The following is a 19,252-nucleotide window of genomic DNA, read 5'->3' as shown; positions in this document are numbered from 1 at the left end:
GCATAAAACATAAATCTTACCAAATATTTATACACTTATACTATATACACAATTATTAAGTTCACCTGTCAATCACAGTCATTGGTGAGTTCCCTATATAAACTCACTACCACTTATCCATTTCCATTAATTCTTTTGGGCCCATTTGTCATATATCATTCTTTAACCAAATTAGGGAATGGTAAAGGAAAAATTGAGTACTTCACTTTCACTTTGCCATAGTATAACTATGGGCTTGCATATGATCACTTATCACTTTTTAAAATCATAGTCCCGTCACGGCCTTACATCGATCACATTTATCACTTGTCATCGATCGATAAGTGCAGCTAAAGCTACCACTTATCACTTATCACTTGTCATTGATCGATAAGAGTAGCTAAGCTACCACTTATCATTTGTCACTTATCATCGATCGATAAGTGTAGTGAGGCTACCACTTATCACTTGTCACCGATCGTAAGTACTCAAATCCGACATTCCACTCAATTTGATCATTTATTCGATTTTCAAGTTGTTATTTTATTTTCTATTCATCAATAAATATATTTCATCATACATTATATAATTCATAAAATTAACATATAATCATTAAACTTCAACCCTATGAACTTACGGGTTGATTTGTAAAATTTGTGAAAATTCGTGGACTAATCAGCTACTTTTTCTTTTCCTCGACTTGCTTCGGGTTCTCGATCTATCATTGTAAAATCATTCATTTATCAGTATTGACTTCATCTTCAACCCGCTTATAAGTAATATTATCTATAATTTAATTGTTTACTTATGTATTTTCCAATGTTGTCCATCGGTGTCATAGTCACTATATTATTTTTATCTTTAGCTACAGAACTCCAAATTAGGATCCGCTAATTTTATCTGAAACTAGACTCATATATCTTCTTATCATAAAATTTTTAGAATTTTGGTTTAGCCAATAAGTACAGTTTATTCTTTAAAGTCACCCCTGTTCTGCTGTCTGACAATTCCGACCCTTCTTCACTAAAAATTAATTATCTCTTTGTACAGAATTTGGATGATTTCCATGTTTGTTTCTATTGAAAATAAACTCATTAAGGATTTTAAAAATATAAATTTAAGCCCCTAATTATTTTTATCCAATTTTTTATGATTTTTCAAAGTCAGAACAGGGGATCCCGAAATCATTCTGACATTGTCTCACAAAATCTATTATATCTCATGATCTACAATTCCGTTACTTACACCGTTTCTTCTATGAGAAACTAGGCTTAATAAGCTTTAATTTCATATTTTTTTCATCTTCTAATTCGATTTCTACAATTTATGGTGATTTTTCAAAGTTAGACTACTGCTACGGTCCAAAACTGTTTTAGTGCAAATGTTGATTTCGATTTTTGCCCCAAATTTCACAGTTCATACAATCCAGTCCTTGCTCAATTAATCCCTCAATGAAGCTAATTCTTCCCAATTAATGCTTTACCTTAACATTATAAGTTATTTCACAATTATTTAAATTCATAATTTCCACATAAAACCCTAACTTCAAACTTTTTCACCTTTAGATCCCAAACATTCACTTTCTATTCAATTCTTTCAATAAAATCAGCATATAAACAATTTAAAACTCTAATTCCATGCTAAATAATCATATAATTCCAGCACATATTCATATCAACTTTCAATTTCTTTCATAGAATCAAAACTAATAAATTCAACAAGTGGACCTAGTTGTAAAAGTCATAAAAACACAAAATTTCAAGAAATAATCAAGAATTGAACTTACTTGCAGTAAAAATATGAAAACCAGCTTAAGAAAACCCTTCTATGGTGTTTTTGCTGATGAGAATGCAGAAAAATAATGAGAATTCTAGATAATTCCACTTTAGTCCTAGTTTATTAAGTAAAATTTTGCAATATTCCAATTTTGCCCTTAATTCATCAATTTTCCTGCTGATTTCATGCACCTTGTTGTCCAGCCCAAATAGACCTGGGGTCTATTTGCCTTTTAAACCCTCTTTCTTTTATCATTTAAGCTATTTAATCATTTCCCATAATTTTACATTTGTTACAATTTAATCCTTTTTATTCAATTAACTATCGAAACTTTAAAATTTCTTGTGAAACTTTAATACTAACTTATTAACACTCCACAAATATTTATAAAAATATTTATGGCTCGTTTAAGAATTTTCAAACTCTCGATATCTCGTTTCCGATTCTAATTTAATTTTTTTTATTTCTAGTACACTATTCGCTATTTCAAAATTTTCCTAACTTCACACTTAACTTATATTCACTAAATTATTAATATTTTCTACTCATTTGTCGGATTTAGTGATCTCGAATCACTATTCCGACACCACTGAAAATTCAGGCTATTACAGTCATCAAATATTTCAAACTTTTGTGATCAGTGAATATGTGGCACTTCTCACCGTACAAATGATGTCTCCAAATCTTCAGCGTAAAAACAATGGCAGCTAGCTCTAAATCATGTGTCGGATAGTTCTTCTCATGTGGCTTTAGCTGTCTAGAGGCATAAGCAATTACCTTCCCTTCCTGCATAAGTACACAACCAAGTTCATTCATGGACGCATCACTGTAAATCATAAACTCCTTACCTGGTTCTGGTTGTACTAAAACAAGAGCTGTAGTCAACAATGCTTTTAACTTGTCAAAACTTTGTTGACACTTATTGGTCCATTCAAACTTGACATCCTTTCGCAGCAATCTTTTCAGCGGGGTAGCTATCATGGAAAATCCGTCTACAAATCGCCTATAATATCCGGCAAGACCAAGAAAACTTCTAACTTCTGATACATTTCTAGGAGGCTTCCAATCAATAATGGCTGAAATCTTGCTCGGATCGACCTTAATACCTTCACCTGAGACAATATGTCCAAGAAAACCAACTTCTCGTAACCAGAACTCACTTTTGCTGAACTCGGCATATAACTAATTATCTTTTAGAATCTGTAAAACTGTTCTTAAATGCTCTGCATGCTCAGTCTCATCATGAGAATAAATCAAGATATCATCAATGAACACAACTACAAACTTATCCAAGTACAGTCTGAAAATTCGGTTCATTAAGTCCATGAAAATGGCAGGAGCATTAGTCAAGCCAAATGCTCTGCATAAGTACACAACCAAGTTCATTCATGGACGCATCACTGTAAATCATAAACTCCTTACCTGGTTCTGGTTGTACTAAAACAAGAGCTGTAGTCAACAATGCTTTTAACTTGTCAAAACTCTGTTGACACTTCTTGGTCCATTCAAACTTGACATCCTTTCGCAGCAATCTTGTCAGCGGGGTAGCTATCATGGAAAATCTGTCTACAAATCGCCTATAATATCCGGCAAGACCAAGAAAACTTCTAACTTCTGATACATTTCTAGGAGGCTTCCAATCAATAATGGCTGAAATCTTGCTCGGATCGACCTTAATACCTTCACCTGAGACAATATGTCCAAGAAAACCAACTTCTCGTAACCAGAACTCACTTTTGCTGAACTTGGCATATAACTAATTATCTTTTAGAATCTGTAAAACTGTTCTCAAATGCTCTGCATGCTCAGTCTCATCATGAGAATAAATCAAGATATCATCAATGAACACAACTACAAACTTATCCAATTACGGTCTAAAAATTCGGTTCATTAAGTCCATGAAAATGGCAGGAGCACTAGTCAAGCCAAATGGCATCACAAGGAACTCATAATGACCATACCTAGTCCGGAAAGCAGTCTTCAAGACATTTGACTCTTTAACTCGTAACTGATAGTATCTGGATCTCAAATCTATCTTGGAAAATACAGTAGCTCCCTTCAATTGATCAAACAGATCATCAATTCTAGGCAATGGATAGTTGTTCTTTACTGTTACTTTGTTAAGTTGCCGATAATCTATGCACAATCTCATCGATCCGTCTTTCTTTTTCACAAATAGCACTGGTGTACCCCATGGTGAACTACTGGGTCTTACAAAGCCTTTATCTGTTAATTCCTACAACTGAGCTTACAATTCTTTCAATTCCAACGGAGCCATTCTATAAAGAGCAATAGAAATGGGCGTGGTACCTGGAATCAACTCAATACCAAACTCAACTTCTCTAACAGGAGGCAAACCTGGTAGTTCTTCCGGAAACACATCGGAAAACTCACATACCACAGGCACTGATTCAATTTTCAATTTTGGATCTTTAGTGTTTAACACAAAAGCAAGATAAGCTTCATACCCTTTTCTCAAACATTTCGAAAGCGACGTAATGTAAATTATGGAAATAAACTATCGACTCTTCCGAATTAACCCGAAGAATTTCACCATTTTCACACTTCAACTCAATGAATTTCTTTCCACAATTCACTATCACATCATGTGTAGTCAACCAATCCATACCAAGAATCACATCAAACTCATCAAATGGCAATAGCATGAGATCTACGGAAAACAAGAGCCTCTAATCATTAAAGGATAATTTCTACATACTTTATCTACTAATACATGCTTGCCTAATGGATTTGATACTTTAATCACAAATTCTTTAGATTCTATAGGCATACTTGTACTAGACATCAATTTCTTGCAAACATATGAATGAGTTGAACCCAGATCAATCAAAGCAATGACATTAATATCATGTAGAGAAAATGTACCCGTAATCACATTGGGGAAGGATGCCTCTTCGCGTGCACGAATAGCATAAGTCCTTGCAGGGGCTCTAACATCTGGTCTCACAGCCAAATCTCTTGAGGTACCTCACATTTGCTCCTACTCCCGGTTGCCTCGGTGATCCGCCTCTAGTAGAAGCATTTCGGATCTAGCACTGTGTTATCTCTCGATTAGCCACCTCGGACATTCTCGTACAAAATGATCCGAGCACCGCATTTATAACAAACATTTTCACCGTCCGACAAGGACCATAATAAAGTCTACCACACCGTAAACACCTCGATCTACCTCGTCCAACATTACCTACACTCGCAATGAGGTGTTCGAGCCTTGAATCCTTAAATCACGCCTCTATTCGACTAGAATACCCGGTGAGAAACTCGATCCGTAGAAAACTCCTTTGGTCTTTTGGATTTAGCACGGAATGACTCGCTCATTTGTCTCTTCTTTGTATCTTGTGTCTCTGTCTCAACTTTGCCTTTTGTTTTTAACAGCTCCTCTGCCTTACAGGCTCTCTCAACTAAAATAACGAACTCTTTTATTTCTAGGACACCCACTGACAGTCGGATATTATCATTTAACCCATCCTCAAACCTTTTACACATAATAGCCTCTGTAGACACACATTCTCGAGCATATTTACTAAGCCTGACAAATTCGCGCTCATAATCGGTCACTGTCATATTACCTTGTTTCAATTCCAGGAATTCCTTTCTCTTCTGATCAATAAACCTCTGACTAATGTATTTTTTACGAAATTCCTCCTGAAAGAAATCCCAAGTGACCTCTCCTTTGGTACAACCGATACAAGTGTCTTCCACCAAGTAGTAGGTCGAGTCTCTAAGAAGTGATACTACACATTTCATACATTCCTCGGTGTACAAGATAATTCGTCAAAGACTCGATAGTATTTTCTAACCAAAATTCGCTCTTTTCGCATCAATATCTTTTGTTGCTCGGAACTCTTTCGCCTTGTTTCCTGATTCTATCAACTGGTGGCTTTTCTCTTATCACTGCAGTGGATCGGGGAGCTTGAGCTACATAGGTAGCCTAAGAATCATGAGGGGTAGAGGTCTAGCTCACGGATTCGCATTTAACGAACTCGGCAAACAAATCATTCAAAGCTTGGAAGAGAGCTTCTCGAGTCACTCCTCCCTGATTAACTATTACTGGCCTATTCTCAGATGGCGCTGCCCCTTCCGCGGGAGCAAGCGCATTACTTTCTACATCATCATCACTAGCTCGCTCGGGATCCATTACTATAAAACAAAATATCTAAAAATCGTCAGGAATCGTCACACTATCAAAATACAGGTATGGCATGTATAGCTAGACTTTTACTCACACTAACTGTAACGCCCCCTTTACCCGAGACCGTCGCCGGAGTCGAGCACGAGGCATTACTAAACTTATTTGAGCACTTAAACAAATTCAAACAATTTATATCACACTTTCCAGACAAGTTGTCCAACTGTGTCATAGTTTCTAAATAATTCATATCTCGAGTTATAAAACTCGAAATCCAAATCCGTAAATTTTCTCTGAATTTATACTCATATATCTACTTACCAATTTTTTTCTAGAATTTTTGGTCAAGCCAATTAGTACAGTTTATTATTTAAAATCTCCTCTGTTTCAGGGTTTGACTACTCTGACCTTTGTGTATTACGAATCAGATATCTCTCTGTACAGAGCTTCAATGACTATTCTGTTTGTCTCTAATAAAACTAGACTCAATAAGAAATCTGTACATATAAAGTATGACTTCTAATTATCTTTGTAAAATTTATGGTGAATTTCCAAAGTCAGAACAGGGGATTCAGAAATTGCTCTGGCCCTATTTCACAAAAATTTAAACATCTCATAAAATATAGCTCATATACCTGTTTTGCTTCTTCCATATGAAAATAGACTCATCGAGATTCGATTCCATAATTTATTCATTATTTAATTCCATTTCTACTATTTTTAGTGATTTTTCAAAGTCAAACTACTGCTACTTTACGAAAACTATTTTAGTACAAATATTGTTAACTAGTTTATAACATCTTTACTTCAATTCATTCAAACTCTATACATGCCATATAAATCTTCAAACATAAAACAAAAGCTACCGAATTGATCGGATAGTGTGCTTTGTTGTGTTGATCCGATCTACCCACTTCACTTCAAGTCAATCTACATAAAAATATTAAACACACACAAGTAAGCTTATTGAAGCTTAGTAAGTTCATAGGTTAAAAGTAATGCTTACCAAACATAATATTTCCAAACAATACCAAAACATTTACTAAAGTTTCCTGCGATTTACAACCATTGTTATAATAATTCACATAGTTGAGCTCAACAAGAATAACTACTCAATCTCTTTCATTTGGATCACTTCTCTTTTATTTCTTATAATCAAATTAGGAAACGGCTTACGAAATTGAGTACGTCGTTGCTCAATGCCACGATTCACAACTCAGTATGGTTTTCCTCATTGAAATACCATACCTACATTTTTTTAACTCGGTATGGGAAATGCCATACCTACATTTCTTAACTCAAGATGGATTTGATAATACCATACCTACATTTCATGTACTCAGTATGGATAATACCATACCTACATTTCACAACTCAGTATGGATGATACCATACCTACATTTCACACTTTGCCATGGAACAACCATGGTCTTATCCATCAATTCATCACACGTCACGATACGAACGTACTCAATCCTGCGTTTTTCCTAATTTGCATTTCCACATTTATTCTTTCATTAACAAAATCTACACAATCCCACAACAAATTCGTATATAATAACACATTATATACTTCAATCATTCACAAATAAACATCTAATTTCAACCATATGAACTTACCCGCTAATTTGTAGAAGATATTGAAATTTTGGGACTATTCGCAACTTTTTCTTTTCCTCGTTCTTCTTTGGATTCTTGATCTATAATATAAAATATTTCTACTCATTAGCATTTATTTGATTTCTATTTCACTTCACAATTTATGCTGTTCAAATTTCGAAATTGCACTTTTACCCCAAAATTTACAGTTTTCACAATTTAGTCCCTACTCAATTCACCCATCAATTGAACTAATTTTCTCAATTAACACTTTATTTTATCATTATAAACTATTTCAAAACCTTTTATATTCTGAATTTCAACAGCAACCTTCAATTCACAACTTTTTCACAATTAGGTCCTAAATATCATTTCCTATCAAAATCACTTAATAAAACCACCTTAATATGAAATTAGAACTTAAATTTCATAATAATTCATCATAAAATTCCTTATCCATCCAGGGTAACTTCCAATTTCACCCATAAAATCAAAAACTAATGAATTCTACAAGTGGACCTAATTGTAAAAGTCATAAAAACATAAAAATTATCAAGAAAAAGCAAGAATTAGACTCACATGATGTAAAAATATGAAAAACCAGCTTTCTCCAGACCTTCTATGGCGTTTTGGCTGAGAAATTATGAAGAAAATGTCTAGATTTTCAATTACATCATTATTTAACTATTAACTTTTATCTATTTCCAATTTTGCCCCTTGTTCACATTGTTTTCTTGCTTATTTCATACCCAAACCGTCCAGCCATTAACCTTTGGGTCTAATTGCTCTTTAAATCCATCTTTTTAAATACTTAAGCTATTTACTCACAATTTAACAAATTTTGTGCTATTTTCAATTTAATCCTTTTCAATTAATTAGCCATCCAAACGTTAAAATTTTCTAACGAAACTTTAATACTAACTCAATGACACTCCATAAATATTTATAAAAATATTTATAGCTCGATTTTCAACTTTGAGGTCTCGATACCTCATTTTTGACCCGTTTGACCTAATAAATTCTTTTAATTCACTAATTTCACCATTTCACAAATTCTTCTAAATTCTTACTTGACTCATAAATATTAAATTACTATCTTGTTCAATCTTATTTGTCGAATTTAGTGATCTCAAATCACCATTTCCGACACCACTGAAAATTAGGCCGTTACACTAACTGTTTCGAGAACCGACTAAACCTGCTCTAATACCAATAAATGTAACGCCCCCACACCCGAAACCATCACCGGAGTCAAGCTTGAGGTTTTACTAAACTTATCTTACCTTTTAAACAACTCTAAACCACTTATTTTAATTTTTGGAATAAACTATTTTTCTGCGTCATGGTTGCTTAAAAATTCATTTCTTGAGTTTCAAAACTTGAAATTAAGATCCGTAAATATTTCCTGAAACTAGACTCATTTATCTATCTACTAATTTTTTCTAGAATTTTTGACTTATCCAATTAGTACAGTTTATTAGTTAAAGTTACCTCTGTTTCAGAATTCGACTGCACTGGCCTCTACTTACTACAAACCACTTTTCTCTCTGTAAAAAAATCATATGACTATATCGTTTGTTTCTATTAAAACTAGATTAAATAAGGATTCTAACCATATAAAGTACACCACATAATTATTTTTGTAAAATTTATGGTGAATTTCTAAAGTTGGAATAGGGGATCCAGAAATCGCTCAGGCCCTATTTCACCAAAACTTAGATATCTTATAAAATACAAAACCTTTAACTGTTTTGCTTATTCCATATCAAAATAGACACAACGAGCTTTAATTTCATATATTATTCACCATCAACCCATGTCTCTACAATTTCTTGTGATTTTTCAAAATCACATTATTTCTGATACTTGAATCCGTTTTTAAGTTACTTTCACATTTTTCATAGTTTTCATGTGATAGTTACTACTTAATCATACATACTATTAAACATGTATATCATCAGCCACTCTATTAGCTAATCACTAGCAAGTATTTACACATCATTCGTTGATCATATCATATCAAAAGAAACCAAGTTCCTATACATGCCATACACAAAACGAAACGTCTAACTATACCAATGTGATTTCTTCGATAGTGTGATCGGGTCTCCGACGTTTCCTTCGATTCCCGAGTGGCTTGATAAAAACTATAAGAAAAAGAAAATAAAGAGAGTAAGCACTAGGCTTAGTAAGCTTACAAGCAAATAAATTACAACATTTAACATAATGAATAAATATACATAATGTCACCTAGCCTCATAAACTTTCTTTACATTCTCATTTTCTACCTTCTTTTTTACTCACTTACCTTCTTTCTTACCTGACCTTTCACTATTCATAAATATAATCTACCTTCCCTTTTTGTTGATAATTCACTGTAATTTAACGTGTACAATGACCCGTTGAACCACTCAGAATACTAAGGATACTAGGGTCGTTTCTGTCTATCAATATCCTGCCAATGCCATGTCTTCGACATGGACTTACATGAATTATCCCTGTCTCCAATGCCATATATATATCTAATATGGGCTTACATGGCTCATTCCTGTCTCCAAAGCCATATATCTGATATGGACTTACATGGCTCATTTCTATCCTGTCTTGTCCTGTCAACCCCAATATCCTAACATTCCTAAGGTTCAAACAGGGCTTCCTAATGCTTTTTCTCTGTCACTTCGCCTTTAATTCAACTTTAAATATTCTCAAAAAAATAAGTATATAAATGCTGGAAATTGACAATAATAATGTAAAATAAAATAATATTGCATTTATTTGCTGTAAACTTACCTCGATACAAAATGTGACTAAACTTTACAATTTAGTCCTTTACTTTTTCTTTTCCCCGATCTACTCCCGAATTTCGCTCTTCTTGATCTATAATGGCAAATTTAACTTATTTAATATTCACATTTATCAAAACATTCCTTGACCCAAACTTTGGCAAAATTACATTTTTACCCCTAAACTTTCACATATTTGCACTTTTGCCCCAAGGCTCGTAATTTAAACTTCATCCTATTTTCTTATGTTTTATGACATGCTAATCATTTTTCCCTTCTATGACAACATCAAATTCACACTCTAACATGTACTTATGACTATTAGGTATTTTTACCGATTAAGCCCTTTTACTCGTTTTCACTTAAAACCGAGTAGCACAAGTTGTCTAACATAATTTAAAACCTCATATTCTATCATAAAACATCAAAATAAACACTTTTCACCTATGGGTATTTTTCCAAATATGAACCCTAACTTAAATTATTGCTAGCATAAGCTTTATCGAGCTACTGGGACTACGAAAACGTAAAGAACATTAAAAACGGGGCTTGGAATCACTTACTATGGAGCTTGAAAGCTTGAAACAAACCCTAGCTATGGATAACCCTTGAAATTTTGTGCTAATGAAGAAGATGATGAATTTTGTGTTATTTTTCCCTTTTTATTTCATTTAATATCCAAATGACCAAAATACCCTTCCTTATTAAACTTTCAAAAATTTCATCCATGTCCTATTTTGTCCATGAACTTAGAAATTGGTCAAATTCTTATTTAAACCCTCCTAATTAATATTCCAAAGCAATTTCATACTAAAAACTTCTAGAATGCAAGTTTTGCAAATTATTCAATTTAGTCCCTAATCTCAACTTAAGCACTTTATGCATAGAATTTCATCACGAAATTTTCACACAATCATGCAATCATATCATGAACCTCAAAATAATAATAAGATAAATTTTTTTTACCTCAGATTTGTGGTTTCGTAACCACTGTTCCGTTTAGGCCCTATTTCGGGATATTACATGTAATCAATTGACTGAGCAAAAAAAAAAGTGTATACATAGACTAAAATGCTGGTTTTTTTTCTGTTTTCTTGTTGGCTAGTCGTTTGGACTTGGATCCTTTTTCTTTTACATGAGAAATGATAGATCATTACTGATTTCTTTTGACAATAATGAAGCTTTTAGGGGGAATGACCACAGCTGCTCTATTTATGGTTGGCTAGTTAGGTTGGTTCATGTAGTGTTTATGCTTGTGTGTCATTATAATGTCAAGTTCTATATTTCCTTAAACATAACAGTCAACAACTAAAGAGTCTATTGCCTACAAAAGAGACTTGATTTTTAAGTAATCAATGGCAAGTTCTCAAGAAACTCAGTTTTTACAAACATCAGAGACAAGAAATGAAAAGAAAATGGAAAATTTCTAATAGAAGCTCAGAGTAACATAACTTTTATAATTGACAAGTTAAAGAGATGATCAAATCTTGTTGGTTAACTTACATTACCAAAGCCTCATGTACTGTATCTTGAAATATTCTTCTGTTGTTGTTTACCATATTTAAGGGATATATATATAATAGATGTCATTGGCCTAGAGAAAGGGGAGAGTTGGAGAAGCCTTTTGATGGATATTCATTTTATGCTGGTTCAGTATATAGTTTATTATACTAATACACTGATACTTTGGTTAAAAGGTAATATCAACAAATATTGAGTGTAATGGTAAGTTATATTATACTTTTAAGAAAAATTTCGGGTTTAAAATGCGAAACAATATTGTTAAGAGGGACAATTACAAATCTCAAAAAGATTATAATCTTTATGAATCGTAAAACCAAGATAAAAGATATATTCAACTTAGGAGTGTATGTGGCAAGCTCAAATAAAACAAAAATCTAAGTTTATATCTTTGAAACCTCCCATTACTAATTCAGTATGTATGCCAAGAAAACCAGATATCTTCATGAAAAGATAATAATTTCTTAAATATATATTTGTTTAATTTAATGTATATTCTAGCTTAATAATTGAGTATTATTATATATTTAATTTGATTTATTTATTTATAAATAAATTATTGCAATATATTTAAAAATAATTTAAAATATAAATTTATTAATATATGTAAAAATAGCTTTTTCGGAAAATATTTTTAGGTAATTTGCCAAATAACAGAAAATATTTTATACAGATTCATCCAAACACTAGAAAAATAAATCATTTCTAGAAAAATAAATCATTTTCCAGAAATTATTTTTCGGAAAATATTTTACTGACAAACAAACGTACCCTTAGTTTTTGAATGCAACTAAAAAGTGTTGAGATTGTTTAGAGTATAAAGTGTTTTTACTATATAGCTTTTGTTTACATGGGAATTTCTTATATTTTTTTGTTGTTGGATAAATAATATTTATAAATTTATTTAAAAAATATTTGATTGAAGTGAAAAGGGCAAATGAATTAAAAGGAAGAGTATTAAAAATATTGGAGAATCCTCTCTATAGTCTAAAAGGCAAAAGCTATAGACATGAGTATTGGACACATAATAAAATTTCGACACGCGGTAAGATATTGGATGGCATCGGGAAGGGGCAGCTTATAGTATTCATTACATAACGAAAACTGTGGTCCTAAATATTGTTCCTAAGGACCATAGCCACTATTATTATTACTCACTACCATTTATTTGGGGTATTAGCTTTGAATTTCCATCGACCAACAGTCGGTCCCAAATCCCTTGAAAGATCTGTTCTATATGGTCCGACTCTAACCCCCCAGCTTTAATGGAACTTTTTGAGCCGATACCTTTCTTCTGTATCCCTCTTTTATAGACAAAATTGGAGCGTTGAACCCACATTTCATCCTACGATACTCATACTACAATATAAGTTGGGTACTTTTCCATAATCCAATTAACAAACAGCTAAAATCATTATTCCATTATACAAGGGTTAGTTATTATGGTTAAAGGGATGCTGTGGACTTTTTATCACATAATTACAACAATGTAGAAATTTCAATCAATCATTAATCAAATGTTTAAGGCTATAAAATCATTTTACTAGTAGATTTTAAAATATATATATAAATTATGTTAAATTATAATAAAACAATGAAATTTCAATTTTAATAATAATATAGATATTAAAATCTTAGATAAATATTAATTGTTAAAATTGGATTAGACTGGTCGGTACACCAATCTTAAATAAGAAAGAGAATTATGACAAAAAAAATTTAGTTGAGCTAACAAGTTTATAGTTTTTAAATAATTTTTATATCTTTTTATTTTTATAATTTTTAGTAATTTATTTAATTGAAATCGAGTGAGATTAGACTGATTGAATCAAAATTAATAGTCTAACTAGTTCGACCACTAGTTCGATTCCAAAAATCATGAAATAAACTGAAAAATAAAGAGTATTCATAAAGCAGTCTCGCTTTATTTTTTGTAATAGTAAAAAGACATCTTATGTTCCTCTCAATTTTGATATTGAGCAAATGGGCTCCTCTAAAAAAATTAGAGCAATTCAACCTTTATCAATTTCAAAAGTGTGTAATTAAGAATAATTAATCATAAAATTTATGTTTCTCGTGAATTGTACATAAATTTAATCGATATATTAACCAATTTAACCCTCAATCTTAATTTTTTTTAAGTAAGTGTTAATAGAATAAGTAAGTATTACCGACTAAATTCGTTACTATGCCAATAAAAAAATACAATTGACAAAAAAACATTAAAATTAAAATTTAATTATTTTTTATTGTTGAAATTCAAAATTGATGAAAATTAAATTTTTGTAATCTTTTTGAAACTCGAGAAGAATCAATTTGTTTAATATTGGAATTAGGATGGACAAAAATGGTACTTTTACCTGTCATAACACAGGTAGTCAGTGTGGAATGATGATTTATAGGGTGTAAATTAATGAGGCTAAATTAAGTGGATATGTCTCATCACAGCAATATCATAATTGAGCAGCAAATCTTTGAATAATTGTGGAAATAAAAGGACATTGACATTGATAAGACTTATATTTATACAATTATGAAAATAAAAGGCATTGATAAGACTTCTAGTCATCCTTTTTGCTTTCTCCATCCTTTTAACATTTTAAGTAAAAATAATTGCAATGAGTTAAAGCCTTTTCTATTTAAAAATAAAATAAAATAAAGAACAACATTACAAAATACTAGAAAAATATCAGAGGAGAGGTTTCATGTAACTTAAGCCCTCCTCCTAAAAGTCAGTTTGGTGATACTATTAACTTATATCTTTTTTTTTTAGGAACATATTCAGATCAAATTTTTTCATTTTGTAAAAATTGTAAGATATATTTGATTAACGCATAATTTAATCCCTTCAAAAGAGATTCTTTGATAGATTCAATGACTTTTATATTATTTGTCTGCATTAAAATTCTATCATACTGTCTTCTTTGTGCTAGAGTCACACCACCGAATATGCCTCACAATTCAGCTTAAAAAACAAAACATTTTCCCAAATTGCGATTGTATTCAAATATCTAATTTTCATTATGAGTTCTCAATGTGCCACCCGTCACAACATAACTTGTGTTGAATTTAACAGCTCCATCATATCTTATTTAGATTCAGTTTTTTGTTTCCACCATCTCTGCTCTCGATGTAGATCTCACAGTAATGCCTCCCTTGCAAACTTATGCAAAATTTTGACAATCTCCTTTACACTCCATGATATCTCATTAAAGGTGTAAATATTTATGTTCTTCTATATCCGCCAAACAACAAAAGCGTTTTCTAAACCATTTTAAGGAGGAATGTAGCTACATTAATAATACTCAGGGTCTTGGGTCCCTCAAATTTTTTCTTAAAATTCTAAAATATTTATTAGACATTTGTTAAATTTAATCAGAGTCTCAAGTTTTATTGTAAAAAGGACAAATAGCGTATGTTTCCCCTTTTTTTACTTAAAAAAAAAAAGTTTGAGGCCATCTATAGTTCATTTAGAATTTATGATAATTGTCAATTGCTCCATAAATTTTATCTTTTGGACTTTCTTGAATATAAAATAATGTAATTAAGGTGTAATTTAAGCATTTTAATCATCTGCCATAATTTTTGAATTTTAAAAAAGGTTTAATATAATATTTGGTATCTAAACTTGACATTTTTCTAATTTGGTATTTAATTTGTTTTGGTCCAATTTGATTCTCAAACTTGACACTTTTTTCCTAATTTGGCATCTAAATTTGACATTTTTTCTTAATTTGGCACATAAACTTTTGGGTGGTCTAATTTGGTACCAGAACTTAACTTTTTTTCTTAATTTGGTGTTGGAAAAAACACGTTAGCGAACAAATATAAATATATAAATATTTATATTAAATACAAGATTTGATAAAATAAACAAATATTTATATTTATGTAAAATGCCAAATCTAAACAAAATAAAATAAATAAATTTATTTAAAACATCAAATATGAAAAACATATAAATAAACAAGATCTTGAAAAACCAGAAATCGAATAAGAGAATCGAGTTTCATAGTTTTCTTAATACAAATTCAGCCGCTCCTATGGTACTTGGAGAAACATTAGTCGTCTGTCTCCCAGGATACAACAACAAAATAATCGCTGTAGTAGTACCTTTGCAGTGATCAACGAACAAACCTTGTATTATTTTATCACTGAATCGTTTAAAAATTTGGAGAGAAAAAGAAAATAATTTTTTAGAGTGAAAAATTCATTGTGTCTCTGAAAGAATTCCGCAGTATTCTTTAGCTTTTATAGGTATTCAATATGGAGGAATTTTAGAAATTTTTGGTGAATAAAGATACAAATCTGTATTAAAAGAACCTTTAAATCAATTTGAATAAAAGCAAATCAAATTGAAAATGAATTTAATTTGAGGTTTTAAAATATTTTTCTTATTTAATATTAATTGTTAAGTAAAGCTCAATATCTATTTTTTAACACGAAATTTCTTTAACATCGACAATATTTTTGTAGCATAACAAAAAAAAATCTAACACCATTAGTATTATACATAATTTGTATAACATTTAATAAATTTAGGTACCAAATTGAACCTAAAAAAGCTTAAATACCAAATTAAGAAAAAAATATTAAATTTAGATACCAAATTAGACCCCAAAATTTAAGTACCAAATTAAGAAAAATGTCAAGTTGAAGTAAGAAACTTTAAAAATTAATAATTATATCTTAGTTTATGTGGATGATGGGTGAAAATAAGAATATTGGAACTTGATGATTTTTATATAAAAAGAAATAATGTGTATTCAATTTTGTAAATGAAATAGTAACGTGGTCTATTTTGATAAATTAAATGTATATGCAATAAATATTTTATTTGGACAACGTCCTTGTTTGTGAACGTGATTTATAAGTGAAATATTATAAAAATAGTCTTGAAATTCCCAAAAGTAAATTGACGAGAATCAAACACATTCAGTACATTAATATGGGTCACACATAGGATTTCACATAGCTACAACCTATGTCATTTCCACCTATAGAAAGTAGAGTCAACATTTTTATAGCACCTGTTTGACTAAAAATGGAGGAAATTTTATATTCGAATCATTGGCCTGCAGCACCACCAGTTTTTTTCTCAAAGAGGCCTAGCCTATAATCACCCAACCTTGATTTGTATGCAGAAGTCTTGTATTCCCACCATGTGAACTCCTCGTACAAGCTCTCTTCTCCTTTCGCCATTAATGAAGCTAAAGGTGCTATCTTTTCACTTAAAGGTGGCCCTCCAAAATAGATCATTGATACCCTTGATCTCATTGATTCTGCCAACACTCTGTGCCTCACACTTCTTAATCTCCCATTTGTCATTACCTAAAAGAATCGGATTTATTGAATATTAATTCCTAAATATGATTACATGAAACAATAGAATAAAGTAGGAGACTAGAAAGTGGCAGTGACGCCACATATGAGGCTAAATTAAGGGTATTCTTTTCAAACAAGGCATAAAAGGGAAGACAGAGAGAGCTCATTAAGAATAGTGATAGATATGGAAAGGTAAAATTTTCTTTATATATGTAAACATCATCCAAAATCCAAACCCAGTTTTGATATTTTCTCTTTCTTTACTAGAAAAAGGAGGTCAAATTTCATTTCAGATCCTCCTACTATACTCAGATTTAACATTTAGTCCTTATACTTTAGTTAATAGGGTGTTAGTGATTTGGACTGAGAATGACACTATAAAAGTAGAGGGACCGAAATAATAATTAGATGAAAGAAGAATGTTGACATTATATAGTGTATACCTGCAAGGCATCACCAACATTGATAAAAAAGGAGGTCTGATCAGGTGGGACTGAAACCCAAGTCTTATCTCTGAGACAGATTTGCAGGCCAGATGTGTTGTTTGATCTTAGGACAGATATTATCTGCGGGTCTGTATGCTCCCCGAACCCTATCAGGTTTCTACCACCCAATGCTTGTAGCTCCGGGCATGGTGGATAGTGGTTTAGCCTGAAACACGAGTCACTCTTCTCGTCTCTCAATAGCCTACTTAACGCATCCCTCGGCTCTATTTTCAGACCATCCGCCAGTAATTCCACCACTTCAAATGTCATTCTCTTCACTGCTTGGATATAGTCGTTCACAGCAGAGCTGCTTCATTACAAAAAAGAAAAAAAGAAAAAAAAAAGGCAGAATCAGTCCATCTGCAATCTTCTAAAACAGTAAAAAGAGATCATATTACCGAAAAATTTCAGGGGTTTCTCGGAAAACAGTGAGGGATTTGAGGGAAGTGATTTGAGGATTGGTGTTAAGGAGGAGGTATTCAACCCATCCCACATCGCCATTAGAGCCAATTTTCTTGAAACCATAGCCAAAAGGATCAGGAGGGCCGGCTTTGTCTTTGTCAGACTGGGGGAGATTGAAGAACTTGAGAGCTTCAGCTTCTAATCTGGTGAAGAATTCCATTGGAACACCATGATTGACTAGCTTAAAGAAGCCATATTCCTCACAAGCCTTAACTATGAGGTTCTTTGCTTCAGGGTCCCTCAAGTCTACCACTGGGATTCCTTTGAAAACACTGGTGGTAGGCTTGCATGTTTTGATCAAAGAGCAATGGTCTAATGCTGCAGACTGTGAATGCACAACCATGGTTTCTTCTTTTCTTTTGAAAGGAGGAAAGAAAGCAGAGGAAAATAAGGGAAAACAGAGACAGATTGAAGAGAAGGGTAATGAAGGGGGGGAAATTGGTGGTATTTAAATACGAAAAATAGGAAGAGCAGATAGCGAAGTGCATGACATAAATAGCATAGAAAAGGAAATGGCAGGGGCGTTACTGACTATACAGTGGAGACATCTGGCCTTGTGTGTATCTTTGGGAATTTATGCTTTCGAGGGAAGCAAATGTGAATCAAAATTTTCTTTTCTCTTTCTTTTTCTTTTATAATATACAAAATCAAAACCATGACCTTTTCGGTAAAAGTATTGCTCACATAGCTACCAATTTCCATTCTTTTTAGTATATTGAAGAAATTTTCTTTCTTGTTTAAAAAACTCTAATAATTGCTTTTAAGTTTTAGCCCAATCCGATTTAATTATTTTCTTATAAAATCACCCTAAAATAAATAAAGAAGTTAAAAAAAATATTTTACTTTGCTGATGAATATATACAGGAAAGTCATATGAATGACACACTACCATTTTCATTTATTAGCAAAGTTAACTAACATTAATTAAATGTTGACATAATATTCACATTCATCTCACATCAATAAAGTTAACTAATATTAACTTTTTTCATCTATTTTTAAGTGATTTGACCATAAATATAAATTTGATGGCTAAAAATACAAAAATTAAATAAAAACTAAAATAATTTTTTATAAAATTTGAAGGTCAAAAACTCATTATGCCAAATTAATATCATAAAATTTAACTTGTTTTAGACAAATTGTCATAAAATTTAATTAAATTTATTCAT

At 31.6% G+C, this 19,252-nt stretch overlaps 1 protein-coding gene across 2 annotated transcripts; it reads right to left on the bottom strand.

Moving 5' to 3' along the window:
• Nucleotides 1-16,674: 16,674 nt before the first annotated feature.
• On the bottom strand, nt 16,675-18,647 carry LOC108488694 (gibberellin 2-beta-dioxygenase-like). 2 transcript variants are annotated; one of them, XM_017792983.2, is made up of 3 exons: nt 18,017-18,647; nt 17,577-17,928; nt 16,675-17,139 (listed from the first exon to the last, which is right to left on the bottom strand). In XM_017792983.2, exons 1-3 carry the CDS (start codon nt 18,421-18,423, stop codon nt 16,876-16,878), a joined length of 1,023 nt encoding a protein of 340 aa, XP_017648472.1. In that variant the 5' UTR covers nt 18,424-18,647; the 3' UTR covers nt 16,675-16,875. The 2 variants fall into 2 exon arrangements, with proteins under 2 accessions (XP_017648472.1, XP_017648473.1); XM_017792984.2 differs by having other exon boundaries at nt 17,577-17,925.
• Nucleotides 18,648-19,252: the final 605 nt, after the last annotated feature.

This window comes from Gossypium arboreum, chromosome 10 (genome assembly GCF_025698485.1).
Source record: "Gossypium arboreum isolate Shixiya-1 chromosome 10, ASM2569848v2, whole genome shotgun sequence".
NCBI classification, from domain to species: Eukaryota; Viridiplantae; Streptophyta; class Magnoliopsida; order Malvales; family Malvaceae; genus Gossypium; species Gossypium arboreum.
This window is presented reverse-complemented; position numbering and strand designations above follow the sequence as displayed.